Below are 14,541 nucleotides of genomic sequence, written 5' to 3'. Positions count from 1 at the left end.
CGCCTTGTTTTTGGCCTCATGCGTAGTGCCCGGTGGTCTTAGTCTTTCAACCTGCTTTTTTCCAAAGACAAAGGGCCCTTAACCTTATAGCTGCTTTACGATTTTGATCTTAAAGCTAACAGGGGGCCGGCAACTGAATTCGGTTATTTGTCTCGAGTTCATCTGCAACTTGTGATTGTTGTCCAAACCAGCAAGAACATTTTGTTGCATGATTTAACGGTGTTGGAAATGTGAAATCCTTCTCGAGATAGATGAGCCGCCAACTAGTTGTAGTGGAGAAGTGAAACCGTTTCCGTAGTATTGCAAGCATCTCTAGTGATTATCTGGGCAAAATCTGGATTAAATTATCATCTCTTAAAACCCGATTTCAGCCGGGAAAAATAAAGCGAAAAAGGTCTTGGCAAAAAAATTAAAAATTATGGTGGAAATGGGTGCTACAACTTGTATAAACCACTCATGATACTGCTGCTTTTTTCCTCGCAGGAAATACAGATGCAATCACTTGCATTTACTAGTTGTTGAAAGATTTGGGCACACCCTGTGATAAATTGTGGCCAAACCACATATACACAACATTTGAGCTCAACCATCCTACTCAACCTGTGAACATATATTATCGAGGCCAATAAGAAATGGTTGAAATCATCTTGTTCAACCAGTCATTAGTTTATTGACTGTTGCTCCGCGCAGGGACCAAATCATACAGGATATTTAATGATGATAAACAACATTCTTTAGCCTCTTACCAACGTATATACAAGTTATCGAGGCCATCAGAGAGTGGGGGGGGATCTATCTTGCTCCTCAATCAGCCATCTCTTTTGGTGGCTAAACTGCGGTTCCAAGTAGGTACCAACCACTTGTAGCATACGTCTAAACGAGATTGAAATGATTCCCACGCAAAATTTGACGTAACTGCAGAAGGAACAGCAAAAACGTCTTTTCCAAGCAATTTCCTTGTTCCTTTTCGGCTCCCATCAGAATTTTAACTAATAGCATATGCACGATTCTGAAGAAGCCCCAATGTCCTTTAAGATTAAACAAAAGGACTTGGCACATCATCACTGTTCTGGTGGTGCATTTGTCTTTGGACAGCTTTCACTGCTGCGACTCTTGCAGCATTGGCCGCTTTGTTAGCAGATTTGACAGTTTTGTTCACTCTCTCTTCTATCCTTGCCACATCATATGCTTTCTCAGCAGATCGCCTTGCTTCCTGTATTTATCACAGTAACAGGTGAGAAAGAGGATAGTAATTTGTTCAAGGATAGAGATAGTACATGCCACATCATATGAAACTTATTTGTTCAGTATCCAGCAGAATTCAGACAAAAGCACCAGTGTCCAAGAAGAAAACATCAGGTAGAATGAGGTCAAAAGCCACAAGGAACTAAAAATATGTGAGAGATCCTGATGCAGTTTACTTCCACTCACATAGTAGGTCCCACTTCCATGTGAAAGTGGGAGTAATGCACTGTTAGTATCTAAATTCTCAAAATACGCTTCTCAGGTTATGGCTCATGACTCATTGAATGCTTGCAGCTGGAGCTACTAACATACAGTAAGTTAAATCACACAACAAATCTTGGAAGTTACTTTCTGAAGAAATACCAAATCAATCTGCTACCTAAAGGAAGCCATGAAAGGAAACTAGTTAGGGTTCATCAAAAGCAAAACCTGTACACGGTTCAAATCTTGAAGAATTCAATGGCTTACATGTCTCGAACAAGACACAAATATACCATAACATATGACCTGCAATCTGACCAGTCCTGTGGGATCATATTGACCACGATTTAACAGCAGTTTGTTATGGCAAATCCTATTATAACTTGCATAGATATCAAAACTTAACATAGCTTATTGTATCTGATATTTTACTCCACATGTCAACTCAAGTTACAAACAATACATTTTCTAAACTGAATATTTTTTGTTAATTTGGTTCTCGATTCATCTAGAAAATCTTAACAAAAGATCCTTGACCAAAAGGAAAAACATGTGGTTACCTGGACAGCACTAAGAACTTTGGGATGACTAGTAGCCTTTGGGGATCCAGGGTTGCCATTCTCTGCAGTAGAAACATCAAGAATCCCATTTTGCCAATGACCAGATTGTGTTTCTCCATTTTTGAAAGTGTACATGCCAAGCCCTTGCCTCCTTCCCTCATGCCATGCTCCTTCATACCGATGTCCATTTCCAAACTGATAGACTCCAAAACCATGCATCTTATCCGCAAAATATTCCCCAGCATACATGTCCCCGTTTCTGCATATAAAGAACAGTGAAGCCAGGTTGTTATATTTTTGAAATGTAAATTAGTGATTGGCTCTCAAGCAATACAACAGCGGTGGCTCTATGTTCAACTGTAAACAATTGAACAAAGTTACAGATCAAAGCATTCCACTAATCACTAAATTAATTTTCATTTTGATATTTCAGCATCATTTCATGGAAAGAACTGGATTGAGGAAAAAAGGAATTTGTAACCCCGTATTGGGAATTGAATTGAATAAAATATTTATTTTTTGTTCTCTGTAAACTTTAATGTTTGAATTGAACCCCTCAATCCTAATATTTCATTGATCTGGCATGTCCTGCTTTTGCAGGCCTGAACAAAACAAGTTCTTTTGACCTAAATAAACCTTCAGTATATCCATGGGTTTCGAGAACAGAATCATCTAAATAGATATACACTATTATTATCTCCACACACCCACCAATACATGTCGAAAACTAATTGCTAGTGCCTAAAGATTCTGCATCTAAGAAAACCAAAAGCAGAAATACAACCACCCCAAACAAGACCAAAAGGAGAATTTAGAACCAGTTTCAAATTCTATAACTGCAAGATAAAATAAACGGCCAAAAACTCCATTAAACAACCGACAAATCTAAAACAACACAATAGTCGAATAATACGTGCTTGGTTAAAGATAAAATTCCACGTAAACAACTAGCATGTATGCAATTTAAATCAGCTTAATTCAACATAGACAAGTGGCAACATATCAAAGGGATTAAGGGAATAAAGCTTAAAAATCCAACGTTAACTATCAAATCAAGATATCCACAGATTCAAATATCCAAATTTACCTGAAATGGTAATGACCAAGCCCATGCTTAACACCCCACTTGAACTCCCCGACATACTTACTCCCATCCTCACAAGTATGAACACCACACCCGTGGCATTGCCCATTACACCACTCACCAGCATAAACATCACCTGTATAAAACCTATAAACCCCAATTCCATGCCTCAAACCCTGCCTATACTGCCCTCTATACCTGCTCCCTTTAGCCCATGTTTCCACTCCACATCCATCATACTTCTCATCCACCCAATCACCCTCATATCTCCCACTCATGTAATAGTAATAAACCCCACTCCCTGAACACTTACCTTCATGAAATTCACCCTCATAAACATCACCATTACTATAAACCTGAACCCATGATCCTGAATAGGGCTTGTTTTCTTTTTTTGGCTTAGACCCAATTGACCAAACCACAGGATTTGAAGCTACTGTAGGTAAAGGTGTTGACTTGAGCTTGTTTGGAAGTGAACGAGTAACAAGTAAACGAATTGAAGGCAAGCGAGGAAGCACAAGATTGAGACATGCTAAAAGGGGAAATAAGAAAGAAATAATGAAAAGCAAATTTATGATAAACAAGCGATGATGATTTGATATAAAGAAGTAAAGAGACGGAAAAATTAAAAGAATCAAAACCCTCAAATGCACACAAAGCAAACGAGCATGGCTGAAATGGAAAAGGACTCTGTGAACTACGGTCTTGATAGATAATTGAGTAGTAAATGGGAAGGTAATAGTATTCAAAACTGTTTTTTTATGAAAACCTGATTGGTCAAGGTTGCCATGGAGAGAGGAAAGCGTAGGAGAGTGAGACAGAGAAGAAGGTGGTGACTGAGCCATAACTGTTACTCGCTTGCGAGGTGTTGAAATAAGGTGGTTTTTGGGTTGTTGAAGGATTATTTGACAAGGTAAGGTTTGTTCTTGTTCATGGTAGGATTGAAAGTAAGGTTGGTGGTTCAGTGGAGGTGGGTTTGGTGACGTGGATGGTGGGATTTCGATTTGAAGAAGAGGTTGGTTTTGTGGGTTTGGTTCGGATTGCTTTTTTCTTCGTATTTGTTGTTGTTTTTCAAGTTGATGGATTGAAGGATCAAAGAGAGGTAAAAGGAGGTTTGAAAACTCTTCTTCCTCTGCTTCGTTTTGTGATAAAAGGTGTTTCAGATTTCTTTTGATGCATTTATAGGTAAATGCGGTCTGAGAGAGAGAGAGAGTGTGCTGCCATTTGAGATCATATTTGCTGATTACTAATACTGCCACTGCAATGTTCAAAAACTTCAAATTCAAGACTGTATTGCCATTTCTGGTTTTGGCTGACAACTACCTGAAGAACAGGAAGTTGATGGGAGGCAGGGGAGAAACTACCTAATTTCGTTGACTCTGCTCTTCATTATAGGACCCTCATCCTTTCCTCGATTTAAAAAAAAACAGTATTAAAAGTATTATATAATGGAAAAACAAATCCTTACGTGATGAACATAACATTAAACAAACATGAAAATAAAACTAATCATTTTTTTTCATCCCCATTTGGTTTTAAAAAGCTAAACTGAATTGAACGTTGAAAATAACATTTCAATTACTTTATTTTTTACATTTAAAAAAGCAATTTGTTTCTTATAATTATTCAAATACAAAAACAAGTCTTCCTCTGTAATTTTTCACACCCGTTGTTCTAAACGCCAGCATAAAAAGTAGATTGAGAGTGGCTACCTGCAAATCGTGCCTTCAATAATTCTTTAAGCAAGCGTGTTATGGAATGCGGATAAAAAAGAAACATAGAAAACGATAGTTTCTAAAATTATATTTAGTTAATATTTTAGTATATATATAAAAAATAGATATAGAAGAGATTGAAACTTGTTTGATTAAGAATACAAAAATAAAAACATATGATAATAAGCTTAGCACTGTAATAATTTTAAGATAATTTTTTTATATTTCAAAATAATATAAAACATGTTTCTTATATTTTCACCATCTTTATTTGTTTTATTCCAAGACTATAATAAGAAAAAGTATCCAAGTTCTTGATGAGTTCTCCTCCTAATATCATGCCAAAGATCAAACTCAATTCAGTGAAAAAATCTCGCAATAAGTCAATAATTATCTCGCTCAAAGCATCACATATGAACGTGCTGATAAAAAGCATATTATATTAAGGATAATTATCATAAATAAATAAAAAAAGAAAAACTATTCGTTTGTCTTCTGTTTCGAAATTATATGATCATTAAGATTGGAGTCCTGTTGTATTTGAATATCTTACCTGATCATCAATGGCTAGTAGGAATTAATTATACTTCTGTTTAGCTATCCGAATGCTTCCATATGAATCTCTAGAACTTAAATTTCGGTGCTTAAATCATTGATTTCGTAGTTCATACCACTGCTAAGATTGAAAAAAAAACAACAAGAAATAAACAACAAAAAAGATGAATTAATTTCATGCGAAGAAATAAACACAAGCAGAAGCCATGAACAGTTGAGTAACTTCAGCCGTCCATTAAGTTACGTATCTATCTGTGGATTGAATTAAACAAATCTGCTGACACAATGCTATGAGGTAGCCAGTATCTGTCTGGATTATACCATTCTATTTAATATTTTATTTCTCTATTTTATTAGTTCCAGGAGACATTGAGGCTGGAGCCTCCACATCTATGACTCTGCAATTGGGTGGCCTTGCTGTGCTCTGTTCTTATCCAACTCCGCCTCTTCTTTCCATGGCCTTACATAGCCCCATGAATTCACACACACTCTCTCTCTCTCCCCCCCCAGCGTCTCAAAATCCCTTAATAGGACACAAAAATATATATCAAACCTCATGTCTCGTAGTTCTGGTCCCCAATAATTGTGTGTAGAACCAGACACGTGCTGCCTAACTTACTTTTCTTTGAGTGAGATAACGAAGAAGATAGAGGAACGTGAGAAAGGGATGGAGATGGGATCCGTCCATTGATACTTGCAATAAAAAAAACAACCTTTTACTTGGTTTCGCTTTTAAAAGGATTGTGAAGGTACACCGCCATCAGTTTTTTCCTTCATCTTTAGCATTGGAGGCTCAACCTGAATAGGGAGTCCCTGAATATGATTATACAATTTAACTCTCTCTTCTTTAAAGAGCTTGATTATTAAAAACTACTTGGTTCTGGTTTTGGTTGTTCATGTTTTCCTCTTCTTCATCCTTATATGAATTAGAATTTTATTCCAAACCTTGTATCTTTCTAGGGTACAACTTTGCTGGCCATGGGTGTTTTAACCCTATAACAAATAAGATTTATTTGTCAAGACATGCTATATTTGTTGAGAGTTCTTTTCCAGCCATGAAAAGAGTCACGACCACTCAATCCTTTTAAATTGCATGTTGATGGTAATACTTCATTTCATAATTTAACTACTACTTGTCTTTCCACAAATTTCTATATTTCCCAGCCTCCTCGCAGTGCTCATCACAAGTCCACATCCTCTCCACCTTCTACCTTTATTACTCTATAAAACTCTTCTTCATTGTCTCTCATGCTACTTCTCTACCGCAAGTTACGAGTTGGAAAAAACCCTCGAGCTTAGTTTCATGTGCGAAGTGTGCAAGGCCATTTGTGACTCTCTACCTCGTTAGTAGAACTTTGAAGCTTAGCGAGTGGACTCATCGTTATTCATCTATCACCATGGTTCAATCCATCTTTGTATGTTAACAAAAGGAGGGAAACTGAATAGCAAGGAAGCAGCCAATAATTTTAATTAGCTTTTCTAAAATCCTAGAAGAATCTCATTAAGAACTTTGACTTTACTTTACGATAGATTATAATAATTTACAGAGAAATGTTTTTTCACGGTATTTGAGTCGTTCAAGGCTGTCTTAATCACACATCTTATAATTTAATGATCTGAAGTGGTAACATGCAAATGCAATTTAAATATTGAAAGAACAATAAAGCAGTTTTACAATGTACGGGTGTTTTTGAAAGTGCAATGGAGCAAGGAGAGAGGGCCCCACCTACATTCAAGCCTATTCTTTTCCTCTCTGGTTAATTACAATCCGGTCCTTGAATTCATCAGACTAATCCCTATAGCATCATAAATGATAAATAATCTTTTAAAAACGTTGACTATCCTTAATTTAATATTTTTTTTCCAATAAAAAATTCATTCCCAAATCTTTTCTCTAATTTATTATCCTTTTTATGTTCCAAAAATAAAAACAAATAAATTGGAAAAGAATATGAAAATTGACGGGGGAGCAAATAATCAACTAATTTAAAATATAGAGATTAAATATATATTTTTGAAATAGAAAGACTAATTAATTAATTTTTGTTAAACAATAATGATTGTATTGTAATTAACTCTTTCCTTTCCTTTATATGGCCTGAAGATATGGATCCAATGGGCCCAGCTGAATTCCCTCATAAAACGGACATCAGAAAAAATATTCTCAGCATGTAAGCCTCAGATCAATCTCATCTAACTATATAATTATGAGATTTTATAAGGTAAACTTGGCCATTTGAACAAAGAAAAGCAACAAAAGAAGTGTTAGAAATGGTTATTTCCCATTATGCACATCATCAGTAAAATGAGCGCCTCTGAAGAATTAGAAGCATATGGAGCCACTAGCCAATCCAATTAATGGGGACAAAGGGTGTGAGCCTATGGCTCGAGAGAAGCGTGATACACTCGTAACACTGCCATGCCTTGCCGAGCCCAATACTTTAATAGAATTGGCACACGGGGATAAGGCTCATATATGAATAAACCAGAGCTTGTAGCTTGGCTTGATTGGGGAAAAAGAGAAAGTAGCTGAACATCAAATCTACAACATCCTAAAAGGGAGAAATGCGGGGATACAGACACTTATTCTGATTTTCTTTCTTAGCGTTCTAAATACATGCCACAAATGCAGATGCTAATCCTCCATACAAATGTCCATAGCGGATAGCTTCAGATAAGGCACCATCATGAGGCTACAGGTCTAACACCATCTTTTATTTTCTTCATCTTTCATTGTATTGTTCCTTTCCTGGTAAAATTGAACCCATAGGTTGCCCACTCATCAATCTCTGTCACTCAAACTAACGCGTTGTGGGCCACAGAAACTTCCATCTGCTCAACCAGGCGTGAAAACTACCATGATTGTCAAAAGCTTAACCATCAGCAGTAAATAGATGTAAGAAACAGAGCACAATGTATCACACAAAATCCTCTAAAATCCGAGCATAAAATCTCACTTCAAACATGAGTGGAAGATGAGCTAAAAATATACATCCCGATGTTGTTAAATTTCAAGAATAAACTTTGCATACCCGCAAATAATTTTCTCTAGTGCTTGATCAATTAAGTGCAAAGAAGATATTGCAAGGCAATTTATGAAATTACTCTACCAAGAAAGAAAACTGCAAATTCGCAACACTGAAAACCAGGGGAAGGGAGGAGTGCGAGGGCATAATTGCATCGGCAGCTAAAATTGAAGATCACTACATCGACATTAGCAGACTTGCTTCGTGATACATCATCAGATGTACAGGGGTTTTTCTTTTACCCTCCGTTTTTTAGAGGGAGAGCTTTCCTTGTTAGACTTGGAGAACTCCAGCAGTCTAAGTGAATTCCAAAAGCATGTCAAAATAAAGCATGCCTTTGTGACCCAAAGAAGCTTCAACTTCCGTTATTATGGTTTGTGTATCTTGAACCCAAATACTCTAGGAAGATAGCTCTGCACTACCTTTTGTGGCTTGAGATGCCCATAAGTCATTAAGAACAGGTGAGGAAATGTCGTCCCAAAATATGCTCCATCGATGTCTAAATAGAGTAAAGGAAACTTGAAAAAAAAAGATGATGATCAAAAGACAGAGCATGAAGAGTTGGCTTTAAACATGGCAAACATGGAGAGACTGGAACACAAAACAGTACCAGTTCACAAAAAACCATAGAACACAGTAGACATCCCCCACCCACCCACCCATCCTGACAAATATATAATACTGCCTTTCAAGAACAAATTCACCAAAAATAATGATCACGAAATCACAATCTAAGACCTTTAACGGATGGATATTTTTTTGTTCAACAGGCGTGGCATGTAAGCCATGCTTGAGGGAGCCATGGTCTCCCACCCCCAAAAATTCAAAAAATAAATATAATCCCCATAACCAGTTTATCTTACATATTGATCATTGTAATACTCTAATTTGACCTGTCCAAAAAAATATATTTTTTCCTTTTAAGGTCCCATCATATCTAACTAGGCCCGCCCAACAAATTTACTCATACTCCGCCACTTCCGAACAGGCCTTGGGCTAGAAAGCATGCACCCCTCCCCCAATCCAAATTTCCCACCACACCCCACCCTTGCCAAGATTTGAACCTAAGACATCCAAGCGGAAAATCCCCAAGTCTTTACTGGCCGGGACATCCCTTTGGTGACCTCTAATTGATAGCTGGGAAAAGGCAAACGAACGAACAAGAACCAATGAATGAAATGATCTAAAAAAGAACCCCTCAGACCTATAAATACATGTCACAACTCCTATCAAATTGAAAAGGTCATGCTAGCCTGAAAAACATCAGTAAATATATATGCCAAAAGAGCCACTGATGTTGCCTAAGAGCATCCTGTTAACAGAATCGCATGCCAATGCCCAACAAGGTCAAATGCAGTAGGAGAAACATTGAAAGTAAATAAGGATACTGCCTTGATACTTGGAACGTGGGTAGTATATATCGTCACACCTGGGGCAGCATATTTTAATATTGCTTGACCGAGGAATGTCTGATTGACCAACAGGAAGGCAAGGTTGTCCACAGCAGTGAACTCTTGGGCATCTCCCAAAGTCATAGTTCTTGTACTTGTCCAGCTGTAAAAATTGCAGAAGCGGGATTGTTGTAGCCAGTGGCCAAACATTAAAAAGAAGAAAAACATGAAAATGTCCATATCTAGTAGAAAAACCTCACCATAGCTGCCATCCCCTTGCTGGTCAATATGTATCGAGCATGAATCAGTCCATAAAGCATCTCTGCTGCAGATTCAACCAACTCATTTTGTTCCTCTGTGAACATATCACCTATCCATCCGAATCAATTACCAGAAATAATCAAGTGGCTAAGACCACAACATATCCTCTTTTATCTATCAATACCCGGCCGCCCGGCCGGGTAATGTGAAGTGAGAGAATTAAAGAGTCTCAAAACAGTAGAGATGCAGTGATATATAGCAGCAGTAAAAAAAGGAATCAGAGTAAGGACAAAAAAGCATACCATGAGAAGACTCGACATCCAAAATCAAATCAAGAGCATAGTCATAATAAGGAACTTGAGTGCTTAACCCACAGAGGTTAAAGTCATCTTGTACGTAATCATCATCCACTTCACAAAAGAATTCATTTCCTCTTAGATTACAGAACCATGAGATCCACGTCGTCTCATCTCCTTCTGACCCACTCACATCGGACTCTTCACTGTCCGTTTCAGATTCCACTGCACTCAAATATATATATATATATATATATATATATTACAATTACACCACCGACATTATGAAGATCGAGATCGAGATTATTTATAAAAATAAATGATTACCGTCGGAGGCGTCGTTGTCTTTAGAGAGGAGATGGTCAGTATTGTTGTAATCAGGTGGTTGTTGCTTGTTCATGAAAAGAAACAAATCCTTGCCGCTGGTGGGTCTGGAACTGGACGGTGTGGATCTGTCGAGATGCTTATCGAGGACATCGCTAATCCGATGCTTCCGATGATCCACCTCCGCCTTGGACCCGCCAATCCCTCGCTCTCTGTACATCACGATTATTTTCTTTAGATTGGCCGGACGGGGCGGGGCGATGGATAAAGCGATCGATCTTCAGTTCAGTAGTGGGAGAGATATCAGCGATGCGATGCGTTTACTGAAATTACTTATATGTCCCTTGACGTCCAAAATATCCAACAGAACAGAGCTTTCTTTCGACGCAAAGTGTCTCTTCCTCTCTCTGTATGTCTTATTTAAGCTTCTTCTTTTTTCAGAGACATTGAATAGAAGTGGGGGCTGTACACACGACACACCATACCACTGCAAAATACTGGTGAACGTTTGCGTAGTTGCGGACTTCCACCCACAACTCCTTTGTTTACGTGGCTGCGTACTCATATTTTTAATTTTATTTTTTAAAAATACTAAATTAATTTTTAAAGATATTTTTATGTTGTTTTGATATTATTATTATATATTTTTAATTGAAAATCATTTTACACTGTATTTTAATAAAATAAAAAAATATTACATTAATAATTTTTCAATTAAAAAAATATCTTACATTACATTATTAAACACACACCAACTCAAAATATTGTTATTTAAGCTCATGTGACTGTTTGTGAGGCAATAATAACACAAAAAAATAAAAAAGAATCAACAAAAACCTAAAGGATATAGGAAAAATATTGTAGATATGGGTGTTGATTGAAACACTGAAATGATGTTTTTGTCCTCCTAAAAAAAACCCAATGGCTTGACACTGAAGGCTATTATGGTATTTTCACATGGTTTACTAGACATTATAAAATTGACTAGGGTAGCTAGGTTTTTTCTAATTTTTTTTACAAAGTGTAATTCGAAAGCAAAAAAATTATTTAACTTGGTTTAGGTTTTTTTTTTTTAATTCTACTTTGTACAACACACTAAAATGACTCTAATGCCTTCAAAATCAAAATTTCATTAACTTGTCTAATAAAATATGGTATTTACTTGCCTGATGAATTTGAATGCAGATGGTAAAAAACAACATGGTTTAATCTCTCACATGAATGATGAGAAGCTTGATCGTATCGAGTGCTCAAAGCCTGTTGAGCCAGTAATGATTTCGACTCCATTGCCGAAGAGAAGTGGGAACAAAAGACCAAACAATGGCATAGACAAGAACAAAAGGCCAGCGAAGAAACCCGAAAGGGAGAAGCATAGAGACAAAGTTGCTGTTGAAGGTCAACCGAAAAGAACTCCGAAAAAGATGACAAGACTTTCAACTCAAAACGAGAAGAGGAAGTGTGTCAAAAAAGTTACGACACCGAAAAGGAAGTATGTTAAATAAGCTCTTCCTATTGGAAGAAGCCAAGAGAGTTCAGTGACGGAGGATCATAAAGAAGTTGCTGAAATACCCAAGACGGAAAATCTGCCAGTTGATGACAAAAGGATGGCTATGGTTAGTAATGTCAACCGTGACTTGAAAGATGAACAAGATGGCTATGGTTAGTAATGTCAACCATGAGTTGAAAGATGACAATAGATTGGGAATAGATTCAACTATGCAAGCTGGCATGGATAACAAAAGTGGGGCAATGGTTTTGTTAAATGGTTTTGACTTGGGGTTCGATTCGAATCAGAATGAACTAAGATGGAATGTTCGTGCATTGAGGTCTGTGGGAGAGTATTGGCCGAAACCTGGTTGTCATCAATACAATGCTTTACTGGCATATAAAAGGATATTTAAAGTACACTACTGTCTCAGTAATAGCAGAAGGGTTGTGCCTCGTGTTCCTAAAAGATGCATGAAAAAAAGGATGAAAAGGAGGCGGAAACTGAACATGTTCAGTACTTTAGGGTTGTCCGATCAGTTTAGGGGCCATGTAAGAAAGAAAAGATCTGAGATGTTTACTCGAAGAGTCGATTTCACTTCTCTCATTGCAGGATTCGCAGAGATAGATGAGGTTTTAGTGAGAGCTCCTCGGGATAATATAGCTGCTCTTGAAGAACAAGAACTTCAAATAACAGACAAAGTAAAGGGAGAAAACCTCGAAAGTCTAACAGTGGACTGCATTGAGGTTGGGCTTTCTCTTGAACAAGCTCCAAACAGTGAAGTTAATGGAGTCCAAAGTACAAAGCTTCTCTGAGATGGTACCCGATGCTGCAAAACCACAGTTTCAGGACAGTAAAAGCAAAAAACGGGAGTAAAAAATGATGAATCAAATCACTGGCGAATCAATAAAAGGTACGTTTTCTTCCCTCTCCTCAAATCTTTAGCGTGATGCTACTGTAAATTGTTTATTTATTTTTTAAGCATGCATTTTAACCGTTCATAGAAGTTTCAGAATTTTGTGCAAGTAAAAATCTGTCATCGATAAGAATCGAAACTTATTGACATATCAAAGCAATTTTCCTCTATAGAGGAAACTAGCAAATAGCGTGCTGAAAAAGCGTGGAGAATGCTGAGAATTTCTATTTATGAGATGGAAAAGGATGCTGACAAGAGAAACAAGAGTCAAGACATAATAAAAGTAATGTTTTGCGGGATCTAAACGAAAACTAGAGCATATAGACTGCCAGTTGATAGTTTTGTTTAGTAATGGTTGGTTAGAACTGGTCGCTATTATGGATGAGTTTGGTATAAATTATCAGAGGAATTATTAAAAAAAATAATTGTTTTCTCTAATTATATGTAAAAGGATATAATTTATATAAAAAATATAAGTTTTCATTATTAAAAGAATATATATATTTTTTTCCATCTTGATTTTTTTTATTGACTTGACAAGATTTATAAAAATATTTATACTATGAATTATCATTTTGATTCTAATAATTGAAATAATACTTAAATAATTAATTTAAAAATAAAAAAATAAATTCTTACAAATAAGTTTTCCATTCCAACCTACAGCAATTAATCTTACGACCTTTCTTTATAATTATAGTGGTTGAACTCTTGGTAGTTAATGAAAATATACAACATCTTACTTTTATTACTGCCTAATATAATTCCATGAAGCTGCTTTAGGGATCAGAAGCAGGTGATGAAATTCCAAGCCATGGAACTCAATATTTCTTTCTCGGTAACTAGTACTTGTGCATTTCACTCGTAAAATCTCTAAATTTCCCAGTGATTAAAATTTCTTCCCAAAATATACATAGAGCACATTCTTGTGGGTTATTTAATGGAGCATTTTATCGAAGTGTTTCTGTTTTCTTCTGTTCCACTTGTGAATGCACAAAATATATAAATGCAGTACATAATTTTACACTATGGCTTCCTCGAGCTCTTTTGCTGTGAATTCTATTATTTAACGATATCCTCTAAATATTTTTCAGCTGGACCGAAAGTTTTCAAAGAATAAAGTGGTGTTTTTCTTAAGACAGTTAATCGTGCTGTAATGAATAAACTTGGTGATCGACTACAGAAATTAAGCACCAAACGACGCTGGCTGGGTCCTGGCAGACGGAAAAGCAATCCAGAACATATGGTCGATGGAACAACATGCAGAAAGATCAGTGAGATACATGCTGTAGTTCCCTATCAGGGCCGTGGCAGAGCAGAACATGAAGTTGATCTGGATCCAGAGTCATTGAGAATGTGGAATCAACTGGTGAAAATATATACTGGAGTGGATGAAGAAAAAGAAGACGGGGAAAGGGAGCAATGGTGGCGAATAGAACTATTAACTTTCCAAGGACGAATAGATTTATTTATTTCTCTGT

The 14,541-nt window shown here is 36.7% G+C and overlaps 2 protein-coding genes across 5 annotated transcripts; both read right to left on the bottom strand.

Moving 5' to 3' along the window:
• Positions 1-575: 575 nt before the first annotated feature.
• LOC105130956 (uncharacterized) lies at positions 576-4,523 on the bottom strand. Its single transcript, XM_011033695.1, has 3 exons — positions 3,094-4,523; positions 2,007-2,265; positions 576-1,213 (listed from the first exon to the last, which is right to left on the bottom strand). The coding sequence occupies exons 1-3, from the start codon at positions 3,933-3,935 to the stop codon at positions 1,037-1,039; spliced, it is 1,278 nt and encodes a 425-aa protein (XP_011031997.1). The 5' UTR covers positions 3,936-4,523; the 3' UTR covers positions 576-1,036.
• Positions 4,524-7,837: 3,314 nt separating this feature from the next.
• LOC105130954 (casein kinase II subunit beta'-like) lies at positions 7,838-11,187 on the bottom strand. Of its 4 annotated transcripts, none has more exons than XM_011033693.1 (6): positions 10,662-11,187; positions 10,341-10,559; positions 10,038-10,132; positions 9,775-9,940; positions 8,809-8,885; positions 7,838-8,213 (listed from the first exon to the last, which is right to left on the bottom strand). In XM_011033693.1, exons 1-6 carry the CDS (start codon positions 10,876-10,878, stop codon positions 8,157-8,159), a joined length of 831 nt encoding a protein of 276 aa, XP_011031995.1. In that variant the 5' UTR covers positions 10,879-11,187; the 3' UTR covers positions 7,838-8,156. The 4 variants fall into 4 exon arrangements, with proteins under 4 accessions (XP_011031995.1, XP_011031993.1, XP_011031996.1 ...); XM_011033691.1 differs by having other exon boundaries at positions 10,038-10,147; positions 10,662-11,186; XM_011033694.1 differs by lacking the exon at positions 7,838-8,213 and having other exon boundaries at positions 8,277-8,885; positions 10,662-11,184.
• Positions 11,188-14,541: the final 3,354 nt, after the last annotated feature.

The sequence above is a fragment of the Populus euphratica genome, unplaced genomic scaffold (genome assembly GCF_000495115.2).
Source record: "Populus euphratica unplaced genomic scaffold, PopEup_1.0 scaffold43.1, whole genome shotgun sequence".
In the NCBI taxonomy this organism is placed as follows: domain Eukaryota; kingdom Viridiplantae; phylum Streptophyta; class Magnoliopsida; order Malpighiales; family Salicaceae; genus Populus; species Populus euphratica.
The sequence above is the reverse complement of the archived record's forward strand: the minus strand, read 5'-3'. Positions and strand labels throughout refer to the sequence as shown.

What these genes read in the sequence shown, in the direction of transcription:
- LOC105130956 (XM_011033695.1), bottom strand. Translation starts at nt 3,935, where the DNA reads ATGGCTCAGTCACCACCTTCTTCTCTGTCTCACTCTCCTACGCTTTCC. An exon ending in CTTGGTCATTACCATTTCAG is followed by an intron (nt 2,266 to 3,093) that starts GTAAATTTGGAT and finishes CTTTATATGCAG; the next exon opens with AAACGGGGACATGTATGCTG. An exon ending in AAGTTCTTAGTGCTGTCCAG is followed by an intron (nt 1,214 to 2,006) that starts GTAACCACATGT and finishes TGATAAATACAG; the next exon opens with GAAGCAAGGCGATCTGCTGA.
- LOC105130954 (XM_011033691.1), bottom strand. Translation starts at nt 10,878, where the DNA reads ATGTACAGAGAGCGAGGGATTGGCGGGTCCAAGGCGGAGGTGGATCAT. An exon ending in GCAAGGGGATGGCAGCTATG is followed by an intron (nt 9,941 to 10,037) that starts GTGAGGTTTTTC and finishes CAATTTTTACAG; the next exon opens with CTGGACAAGTACAAGAACTA. An exon ending in ACGTTCCAAGTATCAAGGCA is followed by an intron (nt 8,886 to 9,774) that starts GTATCCTTATTT and finishes TACTCTATTTAG; the next exon opens with ACATCGATGGAGCATATTTT.